At 49.8% G+C, this 22,194-nt stretch overlaps 1 protein-coding gene across 2 annotated transcripts in view; it reads left to right on the top strand.

Moving 5' to 3' along the window:
- Positions 1-22,194, top strand: part of MCU (mitochondrial calcium uniporter) — a 786,648-nt gene that overhangs the window by 152,625 nt on the left and 611,829 nt on the right. Inside the window, exon 2 of one of the 2 annotated variants that reach the window (XM_078643082.1) lies at positions 13,144-13,182. The exons of the other annotated variant lie outside the window; for it this stretch is intronic. Within the exon in view, the coding sequence (XP_078499208.1) occupies positions 13,144-13,182 (39 nt within the window). The remainder of the gene's footprint in view (positions 1-13,143; positions 13,183-22,194) is intronic. 2 annotated transcript variants of the gene reach the window in all.

A 22,194-nucleotide genomic window follows, 5' to 3' on the forward strand; every position in this document is an offset into this window, starting at 1 on the left:
TGTTGACAATTAAGTGCCGGTGCTGAGCACCTGAAACCTCCAGCTCACATTAAGCAATGAGAGGAACGATGTCTGTGCGGAGCCACATGAACGCCACCTACTAACACGCTGGAGTACTGCTTTAGAGTTTCCTGATCCAGGCTGATGCCAGGGTAATATTCACCAGGTGAGGAATCTGAGGTTAGACAAATGAGAATAAATATTTAGAGTCAGGACTCAGCAATATTTGATGATAGACACATATAAATCTATGGGGTTCAGTAGTACTGTCCTCCTGTTACACAAGCCAATATCTCATCTGTATTTGATCAATGATAGCGATCCACCCATATGTTACTGTTGAGAGCCCAAAGATAGGTGCACATCCTGATCTTACCGATGGCCTTCCTTGCCATCTCTAACTATTGGACTTGACCATTCTGAAGATTCTGTTGGTTCAATTATATTATTCTCACACAACCTCGCCAGCTCGTCCTTTAAAAGATTTATTCTATGAGTAAATTTTTTTAAACATTCAGGTTCTTGTCCAAATAACTTTGGTAATTCCTTTACCAATATCTCCGTTTCACCTTGAACTGCTGCCAAAACTTGCTCTGCCTTATTAATATACAAAGCTACTCCCAGCGCATGTAACTGTCTCAAACCTACAAGCTTTTTCCTTTCTCATTGACGTATATTCTTCCAGGGGCACACCTATTCTTAAATGATAGAATTGTTTGGAAGTATTTTTGTCAGTTCAATACATAATGATCGACCAATAAAATACTTATAAAATGCCATATTACTTTACAATTATACAAAATTATTAATTAAAATCTTTGAGACCACAAATGAGTCTCATTAAAAAAAAAAAGAATTGTGGAGTAGTATAGTGCATTCAAGAATTCAAAGAGAAAATCTCAATGCTTTGATTTCCAAGTACCAGGCAGCTTGCAAAAATGTTAAAATCGCAAATACTACAAGGGTGCCAGTGTCATATCTGCAAATTCTTACAGCGTCCAGTGGATGTGTTATTCCTAGAAGCAAGCAAGGATATTTAATCTGTTTTAATCTACATTGGCTGGCTCTGAACAATCAGGAGCCAGCCATTCACTTGTAAAGAGTGCAAGTGGAAGAGTCCCACAACCTAAACTTAATACCGGAGTTCTACTCTGAGGGAGTCTAGTGTTGACCAGGTATGCATCAAAACTATAATTGACTAATTACTTTTTAGATCTGAAATGCAATCTGTCAATCGTCGTTGATTTAATTTCGTTCTCTAGAGCACAGACCGAAAACCTCTTTCACAATGTGATCCCATTTTGGAACAGTAGGCTCTGTATATAACCAATATTTACCTAGCCCAAGATCAGATAGGGTCTATTTGACATACTTCAGTCAGAGAATTTAAATAGCTTGGGACCTGAATCAAGTAGGCTTTCTTTGTATGGTATCAGCTTTTTTGCCAACCCTAATTCTAATCCCAGTGCAGGATGGACCTCAACTTGGGATACCCCATTATTGATTTAAATCCAGATCTAAATGTAGCATCAGAAGTGGTGTGCTCTGAGGAAGCCTTGGCAGCGATTTAATAAAATTGTTCTCAAATTTACGAAGATGGTCCACACCAGAGTGCCCTAAAGCCCTGGGTCATAGCAGACATAACTAAGTATCTGGGCTCTGTAAACCTTAGGTACTGAGTATATGTGGTAAGTTGATGCCTGTTGTGCATATTTGACAATTGCTGAAGAGCTGTATTTTAATAAAAGTGTGCTTTTTAAAATATGCTTGTGCCATACAAGGGAGTGCGATATCCTCAGACCAAGATGATCAAGCTTTGTCACCCCATCTAATGCATTATCTCCCAGTGTTATCTGCTAAGATTTTTTGTGCGGACTGACTCTCATGAATTGCGTTTTTTATCGTTAGTTTCTCGTCCATGGCCAACCTCTAAGGAGTATCTGAAGCTCCTACTGCATCTTGAAAAATAGAAGGATATCATTTGGGAAATTGGTGCTCTCTCTTTCTGGGCAGCTAATACAGGCAAATAATGTTTGCAGTTGACCACTGGCACACCCATTAATACAAAAGTATGTTTGGAAGTACCTTTGGGCAGGCAATTTGATGTCACAGTATCCTTAGGGCTCAACATCAGTTTACATCAATTTAATCTCTCCAAATGTACCCCTATTACTTAATCAATCCTGTGTAAGGTTACTCGAATCTGCCCTCATTTCCCTTTTAACACCACATATCTCAACAAAAATGTTTGCAGACGATATGTTTCAGCAACAGCGTTTATCCATACTTGAGACATTTCCAGATCACATACAGTCAACACTTCAACATCCCCATCTGTATCAGATTCTTTTTGGTACACCATCTCCTTTCCAACATTCAAACCATACATATTTACTATAATCTTGGAGAAGGCACTTTCACACTTAAAAGTGCCTTAATTGTTTACATTTATAACATCTCGTCTTGGCAGCAGGACAAGTATTGGATGTTGGTACATGTTTATTACTGACACACCTGTAACATGTTCTCTTGTCACCTCCGTCGTGACCTTCTCCTTGCCTCCACCCTTGACCTTCCCCTTCTTAGATGCTTGTAACATGCTCTACATGTTATAAGCCCACAATGTCTCTTGAACACTAGAAGTCATGCGATGATGCAGGTTAGTAGCATGAACGCACTGATCAGTAGTGCACATGTACACCACAACAGTCTCCATGCAGGCACTCTTCCTGTGGACTTTACACGCAAGGATGCTTGCGTCCAACCCAAAAGCATGCAAGCGGTATATGTATACAACACGATGGTTCAGCCACTTACTCATTAAGCTCGAGATTAATATAGTTTCGCAATGTAGCTGGGGCTATCGTTTTATGGATACTCTCCCCTTTAACTTCCAACATAATGATGTACACTTGCACACTTGCAAGTGGATGGGATATACAGTCTGCCTCATAAACAACGTTGATTGCAAATCAAACAATTGTTTAGGACTGGCTGATGGGTTCAGTAACTCATCGCCAATGTGGACTTATCTTCCAATGATAACCGGGCTCCAGATCTTCCAATGATAACCGGGCTCCAGGCACGTAGAAACAGATACTTTATTCCACTATGACCTGTATGACTAACCCGGGTGGAGATATCCTCTAACTGCCACGGGTGGAATTAATTTCATTCCTTGCACATTTTAACATTATAAGCCCCTAATTGTAAACATCACTTGGTTCCTAGATGCAACAAAGTCACTACATTGACAGTCGGAATTGGTGCTGGAAACGTGAGTGGCTAAGGTAAACAAAAGCATGCCACCTCAGAATTGTATTATTGAAAAACCTATAAAATATATTTATTTGTCCGATGTAATTAATTGCTTTTGTTTCGAAAAATGTATAAAGTATTTTTAAAATATGATAAAGCTAACGGTGTGAACTAGATTTCCTCCTAGCATTAAGTTAACACACGTGCAAGAGGCACCCCGCTTGTACTGAAATTTCCTTTCTTGTTCAAAAAAGGCTTCTTTGGAGGCGATTTACCTATGTGCATTTTTTTCACTTTAGACGTTGCTTCCTTCTGTGCTTCAGGATCTCTGTTAATCACAATAATTCTGCCCCTTGTTCACGTATTGATTGTTTCTATGATTATGTGGTAGATTCTTTCCTTTGACATCAAACTGTGTTGGGGAATTTCCCACTGTTGGAGCATTTTCCAGTTCCTTCTTTCATGATGGCAAAGCTGTAATCTGATCATCTTGCTGTACTTTGTGTAAACATTCCATTGTTTCCAGTTTGAGAGCCAAATTCGATGTTTGTTCTTTTTTTTTTTGTAATGTGTTTTGCACCAGATAGGGCCTTTGGCTCCGCCAATATGCGAGCATCCAGGAGCACATGAGCATAAGTTGTGTGCTTGAGCAAAAACATGCTTGCCCTCACATACCTGTGATCATTTTGTCTATTCAGCTGCCTGAATTTGAATTTGCAGGGCCACTCACATCACATTGCAATGCTATTAATGTCTTAGATAACTAGATAATTTCTGTAGATTTTCTCTGGCAGCAGCACTGATAGGAGGAGGGCAGTCATTCACCGACATGGATTTTTCGGTTTGGCTTGACAGTGGCTCTATCTTTAGACCTTTTAACCAATTCCAATATTACTAGAAAAGTTTTGCTTCCACATACATACATATCCATTCCCATGATATTTACTTTTAATGCTTCACATTACCATAAAACATTTTATTAAAGACAGATCTATTGGCATTGCCAATGCTTAAATTCTATTTCAGGCCAAGCTCGTCTACCTGCTGAATCCTCACCGGCTGGTTTGAATGTATGCAAGTGGAAGTAAAAGGGCTCCTAACACCGCTAACCTTAAATATTTTATTTGGCTCCTATAAGAACGTCAAGTGGCTGCCAACACCATATTTAGTGCAGAGCGCAGTCTTTCAGGTAGCTGGGAAATCCATTACCGAGAAAAGGCAGGCACATGACAAATAAGACCATGCCACCTTCTTCCATGCGGATCCCCAAATTGAACTTGCCTCTAATGAAACGTTCGTTTTCAGCTCTACATTGTTTCTTAGTTTCAATAAACTATGAATAACAATTAACACTAGTAATTGTACTCATGGCAACAGTGAGTAGCGTTAAAGCCACCAGAGCAGTGCAAACAGAGGGATATCAAGAGAAATCAGAATACATTGTACTAAAACTGAAATCAGAAAGCATCTTATCTTTTTGTGCTATCAGATACATTTAACATAGTTAAAAATGAGGCCATTCAGGCAAGTATTTGAACTTTTCCAGAAAGCAACGTTTGTTTTTGTTTTTATTAAGGGGTATTAAAGCTCCTGCTTCTGTAGCACTGCGAGTAAGTGGGCTCATGTAGAGGCAGTGTTTTGTGAACTTTGACTTTCTATCAATATTAAAGAAAGTTCAGATTCAAGGAAATGAAGCTCTCACATGATCTTATCGCAGGAAGGATATAGCTGCATCATTGTTGATCTGGTTGACCTGTTTGTATATTCTCGAGGACCTCTGAATGGAACTCATTAGAGTGTGTAGTTATCCTGAAAACCTTGCTGATTTTGCCTAGACATCCTCTTAGACATGCATTGGACACCTGGCTTGTGTATTCATGTCATTGAAGCTGCTCATAATCTTCTTGGACTCGGTAGAGGGATTTGTCTGTCATGCATTACAATAGTTACCACTGTGTATGTTTTGTTTGTTTCCATTATGACATGATAAACTCCATGATTTCCTTCCACAGTGGTCATCCTTTCATACTTAAAATGAGCCGTTTATAGTGTCTTTCACTTTGTACCACAAAGAATTCCTCTTTAGGAAAAACATATTACAAATACTGGTAGTTCAATAAGTTGGTAGATAGGCAGTATCCTGATCGCGTTTTTTTGTCACTTTTTCAGCTCCATTCATTTTTTTATTTTCTTACCTTGCATATTGTGATGTCTAAATAGTGCCATACCTATGCTTGCCTCCCTCCTTCAAACTCACTTTAAGCTGAGGTTTCATTGTTTAACCAAAGGCCTGCAGTCTATTACTGCTTCAGGTAGATTCCTGCTCCCATTTGAGAGGAGTTTGGACATGTCCAGAAGCTGATGAGTTGCTCCTATTAAGCGGATGTTGGATCTCTTCCTGACATTGTCCATTTCGTTTTTTTTTTTTTTTTTGTAAAATTTTTATTTTGATTTGCAAAAAAAAGAATAAACAGACAAACATCGGGCTGCGGAGGAACCGCACATTACTCCAGATCAGGGCAAATCATTGTGCATGCATCAGCAGTGACCCAGACTATATTACAAGCATATCCAGGCCAGGAGCGAGACCACATAGTAATGAGGACCACAGTACCAGCGGCCTACAAGCCTATCAGTAGGCCAGGCCATCCAGGATAACCAGAGCTGCAATAAGCTGGGCCCCAAACCTCCAGGTTCCATACAAGCGGTGCAAATAAGCAGCCCGCGGACCCTCCACAGCCCATAAACCATGACAACCAACTGCCCCATCCCACCCCCACCCTCCCCCCTGGTAGTGACGCCATTCACTCATCATTCATTCCACATCCATATTACACTTGAAAGAGGTGCATCGATCTCAATGAAGCCGGACATACCGCCGAGGGTAACCCCTTAGAGAGAAAGTCCACCAGGGGACCCCACTGATATCGGAAGTTCTTATACTGGCCAAGGAAGATGTCCGCCACTCTTTCCAAACTGAGCAACCTCCAAAGTCGTGCATGCCATAGTGACACTGCCGGGGCATCCTTCTTTTTCCAGGCCGCAGCCAGCGTGAGTTTCGCAGCACCTAGGCATAGCCACAAAATCTTCTTATCGGCCCTGGTCTGATAGACAAGGCCAGGGTCACGCAGCCCCAGCAGAACACAAGCCATAGACTCATCAATGGGATAAGTCAGCACTTCCTTTATATGTGAGAGGATTTCCTCCCAGTACGGACGGATCACCGGGCAGTCCCACCAGATGTGGCGGAAGTCCCCCAAAAGCCCGCAGCCCCTCCAGCACTTATCCGAGGTCGCCGGGAAAATGCGGTGAAGCCTAGTCGGGCACATATACCATTGCATGACCGTCTTGAGGTGGGCTTCCCTCAGGTGCAAGGAATGGTTAAAGGTCGTCAGGTCTCGCCAAAGCGCCGACCATTCCACATCCGAGATATCGCGCCCCAGCATTTCTTCCCATTGCCCCATATAACGAGGTCGAGGAGCTACCGTCGATTTGAGCAACAACCGGTATATGAAGGAAATGGCCCCCTTCATGGCGGATGTGCGTAATATAAAGGTTTCAAAAGGAGTCGGCGGTCTCGTAGCCGCCTCCATCACCCCAGGTGACGTGGCCCAGTGAAGCAGCTGAACATGCCGGAATTGTTCAGTCTGGGGGACCCCATAATCTCTCACACAGTTAGCGAAAGTTAGGGTGTCCAGGCCGTGGAACAAATGGGTCAACGCCCGACACCCCCCCTCCCTCCACACCGCAAACGGCCCTTCATGAAGCGCCGGAGGGAAGGCCGGGTTGTAATGCAAGGGCGTAAAGGGCGAAGGGAACGTGGTCCAACGGTCGTCCGCCGCTAGCGAGTCCCACACCTTCAACACTGTGCTCGTAGGAGTGCTTATATATGCGTTGAGAGGTCGGTCCTTCTTCGGTTTCCAGGCTAAGTCCCAGATCGACCTGCCGGCAACGCATCGGTCCATATGGAGCCAATGTTTCTCGGAGGTCTGTTGCGACCACTCCACCAACACTCGCAGTTGCGCCGCTTTGTAATATAACTGCAGGTCAGGGAGCCCGACTCCACCCTCAGGTCTCGGCCGACGGAGAACCGCATAGGAGACCCGTGCCTGACCCCCTTGCCAAATGAAGCGCAATACTTGGGTCTTGAGCCGTCGAAAGAAATCGCTGTCTATGGGGATAGGCAATGCCTGGAACAAATATAAGAATTTAGGGAGGAGAACCATTTTCACGGCATGAATTCTGCCCAGCCATGACAGAAATTTCGGTTTCCACCTGTCCAATTCCGTCCGGGTCTTCGCCAACAAAGATGGGAAATTGGCCTGGAACAGCCCGCCCACTGTCGGAGTCAGATGGACCCCTAGGTAGACGATCGAACCAGTGGCCCAGGCCAGCGGAGTCAGCGGCCGTACCCGGTCCCTCTCGGCCTCCGAAAGGTTAAGATTCAGGATGTAGGACTTGCTATAATTGACCTTAAAGCCGGCCACGGCCTCAAACTCCAGTAAGACCTCCCTGATGAACTGCAGCGAGGTTTCCGGATCAGTAATAGAGAACAAGATGTCGTCTGCAAAGAGCGAAATCTTGTGCTGTTCCCCCGCGAACGGCAGACCTCTGATCCCGACGTGCTCCCGCACCGCTACCGCCAGCGGCTCGATGCTCAGCGCGAACAGCAGGGGGGACAGCGGACAACCCTGTCTAGTACCCCGAGCGTGAGTAAAGAACGCTGACGTATGACCATTCACCGCCACCCGGGACCGGGGGCAGCAGAAATTAGCCTTCACCATAGTGATGAAAGCCTCCGAGAAACCAAAGGCAGTCATGGTATTAAACAGAAACCCCCAGTCCACCCTATCGAAGGCCTTCTCGGCATCCAGGCCCACTAGGACCGCCGGAATACGAAATCTTTCTGCCTTTTCTATTAGATGCACCACCCGACGAGTGTTATCATGCGTCTGGCGCCCCTTGATGAAGCCAGACTGGTCTGGATGGATTAGCGCCGGCATAAGGTCTTGTAGCCTACGCGCCAGGATCGCCGAGTATAGTTTGGCGTCCAAATTAAGAAGCGCTATCGGGCGAAAGGAGGCGCATTGCGCTGGATCCTTCCCCGGCTTCGGCAAGACCGTAATCATCGCCTCCGCCAAGGAGCCAGCAGAGGAACCGGAGGAGGCCATGTCATTAAAAAGGGTGACTAAGAAGTCGCAGATCTCGGAAGCGTAGGATTTATAAAACACAGCGGTGTAACCGTCTGGGCCAGGTGCTTTGTGAAGCTTCAAGTTCGCAATAGCATCTAACACCTCCTCCCTGGTGATCGGGGCCCCTAAAAGCTCGTTCCATTCCCTGGACACCTGCGGAAGGTGCATACGCCCCAGGTACTCCCTCTGGGCAGCTGCTCCCAGCCTTTCCCCCCCGTATAGATCCGAGTAAAAGCGTCCGAAAATGGCCGCCTTTGTTTCGTCCCGGTGCTGCAACTGACCCACAGAGTCGCGGATCCCCCCAATGTACTCACGTTCCCGCCTGTCGCGAAGCTGTCGGGCCAGGTGCCTCCCCACCTTGTTACCACAAGAGTAGGACTGTCGGCCCAATCTCAGTAGCGTGAACTCCGCCCTGTTATTGTAGTGCGCCCTCAACTTCCCCCGTACCGCCGTGAGAGGCCGGAGGGTCACCCTCGAGGGGTTAAGTTTATGCGCCCGCTCGAGAGATGCCAGTTCAGCCTCCAGTGCCTCCCGATCCTTGCGGCGCAACCTGTTGAGGTGTGCGTTAAGGCTCAAGCACGTGCCCCTAACGGACGCCTTAAAGGCATCCCACGTGTTGGATACAGAGGTATCGGATGGCGGATTGAGGGTAAAGAACTCCCTAATGGCCACCCGCAGCGCCTTGTTAGACTCCTCGTCCCGAAGTACCGAAGCTGGGAAATACCATTTCCGTTGCCCGGTATCTGCCGACGACCAGCGCAGAGTAAGCACTAGCATGCTGTGGTCCGAGATCGAGATGGGCAGGATGGTGGAGTCAAGAACATCTCCTCTAAGAGCCTGGCTGAGGAATACATGATCCAATCGTGAATATGAGTGGTGTACATGAGAGAGAAATGTGTAATCTCTGGACGTTGGATGCAGAAACCGCCACCCATCAACCAACCCCATTTCCGTAATCTTTTGCCGTGACAGCTCAGAGAACACACCAGTATCCGCCCTGCGAGCGCCTGAACAATCCAGCGCCCTGTCCCACACCAAATTACAGTCCCCCATGAGGAACAACCGCCCCTCCACAAAATCACTCACTTTATGCAGCAGGTCTTGCAAGAACTTATTCTGGCCAGTGTTAGGAACATACGTCACAACAAAAGTACAAAGCCTCCCCTGCACCAGCCCTTTCACCATCAACCAACGGCCCTCCCTATCCGTGCGCACCGCCACCGGTTGAAAAAGCAGCGAAGTATGGAAGAGGAGGGCCACCCCCTTATGCTTTGTGGACGCAGAGGATCTGTATATTAGGGGATATGCCTTATGCTTAAGACGCAGCTCATCTTTGCGTGCAAGGTGAGTCTCCTGAAGTCCCACTATGTCCAACTGGTGGTCAGTTATATACTTCCACACCTTTTGCCTCTTCTGCGGGGAGTTCAGCCCCTTAACATTCCAGGTCCCTAAGCTAACAGGCATCGTGAGACACCAAACTAGACTCCTCTATGACTCTGGAACCCGCCCACCACCCCCGCCAGAAGGAACCCTGGTCACAGCACATAAGAAAAGCATACTCCCGCCAACCCTCCTCCCCACATTCCCAACCTCGAACCCCACACCAAATCACCCCGCAACTCTCAAACCAACGGCGCCTCCCATCCACCCTCTCACCACCACATGATACAAGCCACAACACGTCCGCGTCACCACCAGAACCCCCCCACATCCCCAACCCCAACACCCCAAACAGCCCCCCCAAGACCCTCCCCCCCCCGGAAACCCCCACACACCCCATCCAAAGTCCACAAAAGTCCTCCCAGGGCTGGCGAGGAGACAGCAGCCGAAGTCCCCTGTAGGCCGAAGGAAAGGGAAACAGTGAAAGTGGAAACAAAACAGAAACAGAGAAGAAAATACTCATCAGTCCCAGTGGTCCACAGGTCACGAAGTTACGACCACGTCTGGGACCGGTCGGGAAGACCATCTCGGTTCCTCCCAAGGTCACGGTCTGGGGAGTCTTCTTCGAAAGTACATCCATTCACCCAGACCGGGGGGGTCCATGCCCCTCCAGCGCCGATCCGTAGTTTCAAGTCACCGTCACGCCGCTCCAGAGCTGGCCTGTGACGCCGGCACCGTCGCTGAAACCACTGATGCCACTGCACTTCCCCTCTCCTGCTGGCTGGCATCGCGGTCCGGGCGCCCCCTCGCCGGAGAGGACCCTACTCTATGCCACGAGGAGGACCGACGTCGCCTCCGAGATGGGGATGCAGTCGACCCCTGGGACGGGGCAACCTCCTCCAAACCCAAGAGCTCCTTTGCCTCCCGAAGGGAGCGCATCTGCATCAGCCGATTCTGCCACCTGAAGATGATCCTGAACGGGTGCCCCCAAGAGTAGGCGATGTTGCGTTCCCGCAAAAAGGAAGTCACCGGCCGAAAATCCCTCCTCTTCTGAAGTGTAGACGCTGCGAGGTCCTGGAAAAGCTGAGGATGATGGCCCCTAAAGTGCAGCGAATCGATGGCCCTAGCCTTCCGGAGGATGCGCTCCTTCAATTGAAAGTCATGTACACAGACAAGGATGTCAGGGGGCGGCCCCCCCCCTCTCCTGGGCAAACCAACGCGATGAACTCTATCCATCTGGATATTCTTCACATCGTCCTCATCCAGGATCTGCAGCAACAGCTCCTGCACATAGCCTCGCAGGTCTCCCGACTCACCATCCCACGGTACCGCTTTAATGCGAATGTTATTCCGCCGGGAGCGGTTCTCAAGATCTTCCATGTGTGCCTGCAGGTCCAAGTTCTGCTCCGTGAGGCGAATGACATCTTGCTGGAGTAAATGGACATCATTGGCCGTGCTCAAATCATGGTCCTCAAGAGTCGCCACCCTTTCTCCAATCCCATCAACATCTCGCCGTACTTCCCGGAGATCAGAGGCCAGTTGCGCCCGCAGCTCAGAGATGTCCTCCTTAATGGAAGCAAAAAGTTCGGTCATAAAAGCCTTAGTGGCCGGGGCCTCGTCATCGGACATCCCGGCCGACCCACCTGCTCCGGGGGATGCCGGCTGCTGCGACGATCTAGCTGCGCCGTCCTTCAGCACGCGTCCCTTGCGGGCCTGGTTAGCCATAATGAATGCCGGGCGCCTTGCACCAGAGCAAACGCTCCACTGATCACCACCAGAACCAAGCAGCACCCAGATCCGGGCCTGCAGACGCAGCAGTTGGCCCCGGCGGGCAGTCCCACTCTGTGTCCGCCACACAGCTCCTGGCCAGAGGCTCCCAGCGAATCCCCGGCGCCCAGACACCAGGAAGTAGGGGTGCGCAAAGCCCAGTGGTCAAGAGGCCCCCAGTCAGCTACGAAAGCCCTAGAGAGGCGGTGCACGAAGGCAATCCAGACAGCAAAAGTCCACGAGCGAGCGCCATGCACTCAAACAATCGACTGAGCCAGGCAAAAAGGCGGCGCCACGCTCCTCGACCAGAGCACCTCCGGGCCTCCAGGTATGCACCCCCAACAGCACCCCTAGGCCGCACCAGCTCGCAGCGTAGGACCGGAGCCTCCCCTGGAAGTCCTGGCACAGGCAATGGAGTCCAGCAGCTCTTGACCTGGTAAATGCGGCCTCTGGGAAGCGCCCGGGGCCTCTACCACACCTCCTGGCCGGTGCTCCCGGGCCCCCACACTTCTCGCCAGTCAGGACCTTCCGCCGCGCGGGTACACCCCCACAGCCAAGCGGCGCCGTGCCAGTCCATAGAAGGCCTCCAGGGCATGCACCACCCCAGGGGCAGTCACTAGGTCGCCGCCACACCAGGAGCCGGCAGCTCCCCCGACATGTCCCTCGATGGGCCCCTTCGGCCGGCCGGGCTCCCTCCGCACCTCCCCCGTCCAGAGCGGGGGGTCACTCACCAGGACTAGGTTTCCTGGGGTCCTCGCGGAGCCCGGTCCTCGCTGCTCCACAGGTGCACCTCCGGACCCCGGCGGGCTCAGCGGCGCCTCCCCACACCGAGGCCTCCGGGACCTCTCTGCTCTCCAGGTCGCCACTCGCCGGCACCCTCAGGCCCCACCGGAGATCGCAGCTGCCCCTCGCCGCCTCCGCCGACAGCCCGCAGCCCAGGCGGTCCGACGTCAGATGACCCAGGGCGGGGCGGGCGCAGAATGGACCTCCTCCGTCGCGGTAGGCCCCGCGACTCGCCGGGCCGGCCTCCGCAAATCGAGACCGGGGATCCACAGGCCGCAGAGCTCCGCCGGTCCCGCAGCCTCCCTGAGCGATCTCTCTCCTCGCCGACGGCACCGCGCTCCACCGCAGTGTACCGGCGACCCCCGCCACCGATTAGGGGCCGAGCTGGGCACCAGGTGCCGCGCTATTAGCTGCTTTGCCGGATCGGCGCCGGAGAGACAGGGAAAAGCGTCCTACTCCGACGCCATCTTGGCCACGCCCCCGTCCATTTCGTTTTAAGAGCTAATCTGTGGAACCTCATTTGGGTGAGGTTTCCACTCATTATTTAGGGTGTGGCTTTAAACATCATGCTTTTCAATGTGCACAATGTCAAGGCTGTCACCCTCCATCTACTTTCTAGCAGTGTCTAATCCGTTTCTGCTAATTACAACTCTTACTCCTTAGTCTATTCGAGTTAAACTGAAAGTCACGAGCTTGAAGGTGCACATTACTCATCTTCTAAAATTATACCCACTAATTGTTTCTCATTTCCTGTTTTTTCCAGAACATTACACCGAAGAGAACAAATGCCATCCTGTCAGAGGTGAAGTTGGGGTTACTATGAAAAGAGGTGGTGTGGGGAGGATGAGATATGGGAGGATGGAGGCTGCTGGTGAAATAGTGGGGAGTAAATTATTTTCCTGCAGTGAACCCCTGTACATTGCTTAGAAGGGTTCGGACCAATGTTCTTCCCACTCCGTATTTATCATTCACTTTGATTGTCATAAAAAATATTGGTGTACATGGACAAATAAATTAGCAATAGTTTAAGATGAAAAAGAACATATTTGCCAGAACTTTACTTTGCAAATCTACTTGGACAGAGGAGTATTTATAGGGGGGATTGTGGTGAGACAATCGGGAAAGGTTTTAGGGGGAGCGGAGTGCATCCAATATCTGAGGCAATGTGATCGTTTAAGCTTGACCCAATGTTAAGGTTTTAAATCAGATGTAAAGTCATAAATAACAGCAACGAAATCTCTGGTTATCAATATAGAAAAATAATGTGAGTACTGTGCTTTGTTCCCGTCATAACAAAATATTGCTTTCGATTTCTTGTTCAACGCCTATAATGGCTGATAGGCACTGTTTAAATATATGGTATACTCTGCTCCTCAACATTGCAATATATGGACCTTCGAAGGTTAATTTTAGCCAAGTAGCGAGGTGTGCTGTAAGCGCGCCTAAGGCATTTAAAATGTATAAGCTTGTGTCTGTGATTGGTAAAAATAAAACTCGTTTGCTGACCGCAAATATGCCAACTCTTATCTGGTAGGGGCTGGTGTAAGTAATGCTCCCAGTGTTACCAAAGATGCCCGTTCCAGGTAGTGAGGAGGGCCAGGTTGGTGTGATAGTTTGGAAACTAAGTGCCCTCCATCAGCATCCTCAATCACTACAGTCAGTGGGGCAAATTCCGCAGGGGCAAGTGGATAAGAGGGGATCTGTATAAGTAACGTGCTGTGCACTTGTTGCAAAACCAAATAGTCCATACTGATGGCCTCTGCAAAACGATTATCCGCATTGGAAAAGACATGCCCATCTGGTTAGAGATCCCCAAATGTGCGCAGCCATGTTGCTCCACGGTGTTTTGAACAAAGTCTCAGACGCAGGAGGCAAACATGGGTTATCTACTTTGTGTAAGTAGGGAGAATATAAAAAGTCTCCATTTTACGCCACACCCAGCAAGTGGTGGAAAGTGTCTAGATATTGTTTGGGTCCTGAGGTATCCCCACGAGGGAGGATAGCATGTAGCGGTGCTCCTTCTACTTGTTCTTGTTCAGGCCTATACTAAGGTAGCCGGGCATCGCTGTGGTACCAGTGATGGGCATACTGTCACTGCGCCACTAAGTAGTAGAACTGCAGATGTGCCACGCCAAACCATTCCCACTCATTGGGGAGCAACAAAGTGTTGCACCCCACTCGGCGCCTGCGGCCATCCCAGATCAATCCTAAGAGCAGACTTCGCAGCGTGACAAAGAAAGTATTAGTGAGAGGAATAAAAACTGGGGAATAACTAAATACCTTTTTTATAATGGCGACACGTCCCGCCAGTGATGGCGGGAGGTGTATCCAGCCCTCCGGGTGTGTATTTAATCTGTCCACTATTTAGATGTAGGTTAGTCTGAGAACTTGCTCCTTATCCTGATGGACCGGGATGCCCAAGTATTTGAAGAAATCAGGGCACCACCTCATTGGAATTTCGCACGTCACCGGCATTGTCACTTCTGTGAGTGGGAATAGTTCGTATTTCTCCCAATTTATTTTGAGGCTGGAGAGCAGATCATATCGCAAAATCTCACGCCCAATGGGAGCTTGCTTATTTGAATTGTGGTGAAGAAAAAGTAAGACCTCGTCGGCGTATAGTGACTGGAGCACCAGACCAGATCTGAATTGCAGACCTCGAAGGAGATGTTTTGCTTGAATATGCCAAACCAACCGGTCCATAGCCATTATAAATAGCAATGGGGCAGTGGGCAACCTGTCTCCTCACCAAGGAACTGCAAATGGGACAGTAAGGGAGCCATTTGCACATATGTGGGCCAGCGGTCTGGAGGTGATACGTTTAATTGGAGGGAAATCCACATGGCAACCCCAACTTTTGTAGTTTGGCGAGCAAAAAAGGCTACTCTAGGGAGCCAAAGGCCTTTTTGGCTTCAAGAAATGCAGCTGATGTGAGATTCTATTCAGCATTGACAGGAGTGCTCGCAAGTCCAGAGAAGTGGAGCGGTGGGGAACAAATCCTGATTGTAGGGGGGAGATAATTGGCTCAAGGAAAAGTGACAACCGGCCCGCAATATTTTGACCAGTGTTTTATTGTCAAAACAGGGGAGGGACAGTAGTCTGTAGGAGGTACAGTTAAGGGGTTCCTTGCCAGTCTTCCAAAGAAGCGTAATCAGTTTCTCGCAGGGTAGGGGGCACGATCCTGGCATCCAGCGATTCAGCATAGATGGCGAGAAGGTGTGGTGCTAGCAGGTGCTTATGTGCCGTATAGAAAACTCCCATGAAGCCATCCAGACTGGAGGTGTTGGAGCCGTCTAGTAATTTGATGATGGCTGTGGTTTCTTCCGTAGACATGGGTTCACTGAGGAACTGATGTTGCGCATTCGTGAGCCAGACCATAGCGATCTCCGAGTGGTATTCATCGACATCTATGTATCCATGTATCTGAGGTGTACAAATGTGAGTAATGACATGGGAGCTATGCGAGCACTGCGCTCTTATCAGTTGTGTGCGTCTCTTCTTCAAGCAGCAATTCAGGGATGCATCCCCGCCCCTCTGTGAGTGAAGCCGCAACGCCAGTGTCCACCCTCCTCATAAGGCCGGTCCCTAGCGTGCTTCCCCAGGTGCACCAGCTCACGATCAGCCAACTCCCGAAACACATCCATGGGGGACACGCGGTGAAGTAACAGCTGGTCATCAGGTCTCCACACCACTGCGCTATCTAAGTCATGCAGGGCAGCCTCGTCTCGGGACAAGACATGTTGGATATCGCCCAGTACACCTGCCTGTTTTGAGATACAAATCCTCCGTATGTAGGCCTTGAAGGCCTCCCAAAGGGTAGCCTGCTTCGTAACTGATCCTACATTCAGTTAAAAGCAATCCACTATGGCAGTGCGCAGTTGCTCACGTAAAATGTCATCATGGAGAGCATTGCAGGGAAAACATCACCTGCCTCTCTGCCACTGCCAAATGGTCCAACCAATACCATGCAAACTGGGGAATGGTCCGATAGTGGGTGTGAAAGATGAGAAACCTCACATAACCAGGAAAGCACCGCGGAGGATACCAGCCAATATTAAATGCAGAACCCTGTGCACCGAGTAAAATGTGTATTCCGGGAGCACAGCAGGTTTAAAGCTCCATGTGTCTCGGAGAGAGTAAGATCTCACTGAGGACTTTGGAGGATTTCAGCTGACCGCTATGGGCTGCACCTGTGGAATCCAGCAAACGGTTCAGGAGCATATTAAAGTCACTATCAATTGGTCGTCATGGACTTGCCCCAGGGGCAAGCGCAGATCGTGAAAGAATTCTGGGGTGTCGACAGTAGAGGCATAAACATTTAGAAACCGTACACTATGGCCCGCCAGCAGCCCAGCTATGATCACATAGCGGCTGCCGGCATTGACAAAATAGCTCTAGGGGTAAAGAGGACCAAGTGGTATATTAAAATGCCTACCACACATGAATATGTATTATAGGTGGTAGAAAATCTATGTAGGCCCCATGAAGACTTGAAAGTGTGTTATGTGCCAGGGCAGAGAAGTCTCCTGTAACAATGCTAACACCGTGGCGGGTCACCAGCTTACCCTTATGAGGGTTGGTGATGACCTGGTGTTCTAGGATAGGAAAGATAGTAGGAGCCCTGGGTCAGTGGGACTATGTGACATTGGTATGTTGTGCAAGAGATACAGTAAATGTAGCGTGTGGCGTACTGGTACAGGACTTCCAATTAGAGGTCAAATAAACAGATTCCAAACTAATAAAGAAACCTTACCCAATCTCCACCCACACCAGGCCCAGAACTATCCAGTGAATCCCCATTTTTTGTTTAAATTTCTTTATTTAATGTTCATTTTTTTTGTGTTACAATATCCACATGGTATACAGTACAAGATATATGATGAGATCCATCAGGTGGAGTTCACATAAACATGGCAAGACGTGACAATTTGAATATATTAACTATGTTTAAGCAGGCGTCTCATTTCTCAATGAATTAATAACAATTACATTATAGTTTTTATGCCCAACGGGTATTATAATAGGTGCCACATATTTTTAAGGCTTACCAAATCCTGACAGAATTATGTGTTGACATATCCACTGGGACTTTTGCTGGACCTGCGTGGCCTTTATTACAGAGAGTAGTGCAATGCATATTTAACTTAAAGATAAACTTGTTACAACAAGCCAACACACACGGATTGCTCCAGGCTACTGTTAATGGTTGCGCCATGGGTAGCACCTGCTTCTCTGCTTCGTGCCTCATCCCCACCCCCACAAAACAGAGTAAACTGAGTTTTGAGTTTGTCCCAGCCCCTAAGTGTATCAATGCACTCTCTCATAGTGTTACCGAGTTGTTGTGCCTGTGTCTGGCCCAATCTTTTCACCAAGTTGCGAATTGTTACCTTCAGGTTCTTGGTCTACTTGTTTCAGCGCCATCAATATCGTGTCCGAGGGCCATTGATATCGTGTCCCAGCGTTGTGCAATGGGGTAATTGTGCAAGCCGGCTATCTCTTCCCTGTGCCGAGCCGTACTTTCTGCATGCGCCCATACCACCACTGAGCCTTTCCAGTTGTTGCGGGCGGGGGAGTTGCCTGTTTTTCCATTGTTTGGTTGTTTAGTCTATTCGCAACAATGAGCCCTAGATCTGTGAATCTAGAAGTGACTTTGTGTTTCTTGTGTCTGGGGAATAAACCTAGTATGCACTCTTACCTTGTGTGTAATTGCGGTTTATCAGTGCCACTGTCACATCCTGCCAGTATAGTTGTAGCGTAGGGCAGGACCACATCATGTGTAGGAAGTTAGCGCCCACCTGTGTGCAGCGAGGGCAGGTTGAGTTAGGTAGCTGAAAGTATTTGTATAGTTTGTCTGGAGACAGGTATGCCCTGTGAGTAATGTACGTCTGTATAACTTGAAATCTGGCGTTTCGTGGTATCTGCAGGGGGCGTGCCAGAATTGTCCCATTCTCCGTCCGTCCATGGTGTTTCCCTTTCTCCTCTCATCGCGTGCACAGCGATGTCAGGGGCTGTAGTGTGTGTTAGTAAAGCTTCTGTCAGCCAAAGTGTAACTGCTTCACCGTGATGTCGGATGGCCGGGGGCTGTCCGACGCATCGAAAAGGATAATGTGGCTTTAGTAGCCCATTACATATATATTGAATCAGCAGTTGCCTTTCTGTTTCCGTGTTTACTTCCCCCATGCTGATGGAAGTGATCTTTTGATTGAGTTATGTAGTAGGAATTGACCTGCCGGCAAGTCATACTCACAAGACAGTCTATCAAAAGGTATCCGAGTACTGTCGGCATATAGGTCACCAAGTGTATGCATCTCAGCAGCATGCCAATGTGCGAGTGCATTATTTAAGGTGCCTGTTTTGCCTCTTGGAGTCCCCAAGAGAGGCAGCGCTGGGGCATATGGATTGTGCTCCTTGTGAGGTATACGCTGCATTTGTGACGAAGATGAGCTAAGGCTAAGTTGGTCGGCAACGGGGTGAGGGATCGAGCCATTGGGTGAAACAAATGGTAAATCTGAGATTGTGAACATGATGGTTGTGATGTAGCCATCTCAGCTAGATCTGAAAGAAACATGTTAGTTCTAGATTCCTTACCTTAGAATTACCCCCAGGCGTCAGACTGGATCTGGAAAGTTTTTTCGTCCGCAGTAGTTTGCGTTGGTCGGCTCTGCGTCTGTCATCGGGATGACGTCGCAGCAGCTACTTAGACGCCACCCTCGTGCGCTGTTGTCTGCTCTTTCTTTTTCCACACCAGCCAGCACAGATCCGGAAAGAGTGGTACCTCAGTCATTTTTTTTTAATTGTTTCTAGTCTGACTCTGAACAGGTGCACGAGGAATGCTTGGCTTCAAGGCCTGCGGTTCCTGTAACCGACTGATGTCGATGACGGATCTGCACCGCATGTGCCTCTTTTGCCTGGAGCGCGACCACGACCCCAGGTCGTGCTCCAACTGTCCGATGATGGCTCCGAAGGCTTTGCAGTAGCGGTCCCGAAAGCTGCTTGAACGCAGACAGTCCGCTTAACCACTATTCGACTCCGAGCTTCTCTCCCTTTCCAGGACCCGGAGCGACCCCACCCAGCTTCGTACATTCTACGAGGCAATGCATGCCAACTTTGGGTGGAACGACCCCGCCGGCATGCCTTCGGGCCCCACATACTCATTTGAAGGGCCTAGGTCTTCACTGCCGGCGGCTCCGGCGCTGGGTCCGCTGGCCCCTCTTGGATCGGCTCCGTTTGACCTAGTTACACCTCCACCGGCGCAGCTCCTTACGGCACCACTACCGTGTTTGGCGCCGGTCAGCACCCTGGCCGGCGGCGACCCCGGCATTCTTCCTGACGTGGAGACGGACCGGCGTCATCCGACACCAAATCCGGCACCGGGTGGGGTTTTTCTGCCCCTGTTCACTCCTGGGGTCCCTTTTCAATAACAGTGGCAGCCAGAGGATGAGGACTGGGAGGGGTCAGGTGACCCTCTACCTGACCAGTTAGATATTGAACTGGACTGGAGAGAGGAACTGGGGGATGCCAGTGGTCCTGGCTCCACTCCTGACCTTGGCATGTTGTCTTCTCCTACCGTGGCTACGGAGGAGAGAGCGTCATACGCAGTGGTGTTGCGTAGGGCGGCCGAGGTTCTTAACCTCTGGTTTCCCACGGTGGCGATCAGGACTAACCTCCTGACAGAGGTGCTTCAACCGGCTGCAAGCTCTTTGGATCCCCTGCTGCCGTTTAATGAGGCCCTTACAGATGTCCTTCTGGGTACATGGTCCAGGCCCAACATGGGGGCTCCTGTGGACAGGATCATTGCCCGACTCCACGCCTGGCTCCGGGTGACCCCACTTTCCTCTCCCAAAACCCCACCCGAGAGTTTGGTTGTTCAAGCTTCCACCTCCAAAAGCACCTTCCCTACCGCTCCACCGGAATGGGAATCCAAGAAGCTGGACCACCTTGGCAAGAAAATGTCTCTTTCGCCAGCTTAGGACTTCGGTCCGTAAACACTGCATGTCTCTTGGGCCGTTATCCGCACTCAGTGTGGGATATGGTGGCGCAAGGGCTGCCTCAGTGTCAGGAGGAGTCCCGGGCAGTGCTCTCTCAGGCTGTTGCTGCCGGGACAGATACAGCAAAGTTAACAATCCGTTTTGGGCTTGACACCGCCGACTTTTTGGCCAGGACCATTTCAACGTCGGTAGTGCTTCGATGCCATGCCTGGATGAGGTCCAGTGGCTTTTCAGGGGATGTTCAGAACACCTTGATGGACATGCCCTTTGATGGCTGTCGCCGTTTTAGTGACAAAGAAGACAATGCCCTAGAGCGCTTCAAGGACTCACGGGCTATGGCCAAGTCCTTCGGCCTCTCCACCCGTCCGGCGCACTCTGCTTTTTGCCCCGTTAATGGCTACGGAAGGGGTGCCCTGCAACCTCCCACCCAGGGCCACAGGCCGCAGCAAGCTACTGGGGACGTGGAAACAAATAACCAGCGTGGTTCCAGGGGCCAGCAAGCGGGCCAGTCCACCAACCCCCCCTCTGCAGCAGCCTCCAAAGCCTCCTGGTTCGACCTTTCAGGCCCAGCAAACGCCAGTGGGCGTCAGGATTCGCCATCACCCCCCCACTGGTGTATCCTCACGTCGGACAGATGGGTTTTGCAAATAGTCCAAAGGGGCTGCTCCCTCCCCTTCGAGGCTACCCCTCCAGCCATGCCACTGAGAAACCACTGCATGTCGGAGTATCATCTCATCTGACCCTTCTCCAGCAGGAAGTTACGTCTCTCTTGGTCAAGGGAGCCACCAAGTGCGTTCCTGTCCCAGAAGTAGGTTGTAGTTGTTACTCCCACTACTTTCTGGTCCCCAAGAAGGACAAGGACAAGGGCCTGTGTCCTGTCTTGGGTCTCAGGGACTTCAATCGCTCAAAACAGTTGAAGATGTTGACGCTTGCTCAGGTCTTGTCTGCCCTCGACCCGCAAGACTGGATGGTAGCGTTATACTTGGAGGATGCTTATTTTCACATCCCTGTCCTGCATGGCCCACCGGCGTTACCTACGGTTCACGGTAGGCTATGAGCACTTTCAGTTTACTGTGCTCCCCTTTGGCCTTACCAGCGCCCCTCGGGTCATTACGAAAGTGATGGCAGAGGTCGCAGCTCGTCTGTGCAGAGCAGGGGTTTCAATCTTCCCCTATCTCGACGACTGGCTGTTGAAGGCTGGTTCGCCCCAGGCAGTTTTCTCCCACCTCCAGACTACAGCCGACCTCCTGCATTTGCTGGGGTTCTGCATCAATGTGCCGAAGTCACACCTGATTCCCTCTCAGAAGCACCTCTTCATCGTAGTGGTTCTGGACACAACACGGTTTCGGGTCTAACTGCCTGAACAGCGAGTCCGGGATATTTGGGCGATTTATTATGATCTTTTCAGCCTCTATCTCGGGTTTCGGTCAGAATGACCTTGAGGCTGCTGGGCCTCATGGCCTCCTGCATCCTGCTGGTCGATCATGCCATGTGGCATATGTGGGCTCTGCAGTCGGAACTGAAGTTCCAGTGACCGCAGCATCAGGGGAATCTGTCTGATTGCGTCCAGATCTCGGAGGGCACTGTCCAACAACTGCAGTAGTTGTTTACGAACCAGGATTGGGTCATTGGCAAATCCCTCTCCCTTCCCCAACCAGACCAAACTGTGGTGACGGACGCATCCCTTCTGAGATGGGGCAGCTACATGGGAGAGGCGGAGATCAGCGGCCTCTGGTCTCCAGCGGAGTCTGGGCTTCACATCAACCTTCTGGAGCTTCGGGCGATTAGTCGTGCACTGAAGGCATTCCTTCCCTCTGTCCGGGGAG

Source organism: Lissotriton helveticus, chromosome 5_1 (assembly GCF_964261635.1).
Source record: "Lissotriton helveticus chromosome 5_1, aLisHel1.1, whole genome shotgun sequence".
In the NCBI taxonomy this organism is placed as follows: Eukaryota; Metazoa; Chordata; class Amphibia; order Caudata; family Salamandridae; genus Lissotriton; species Lissotriton helveticus.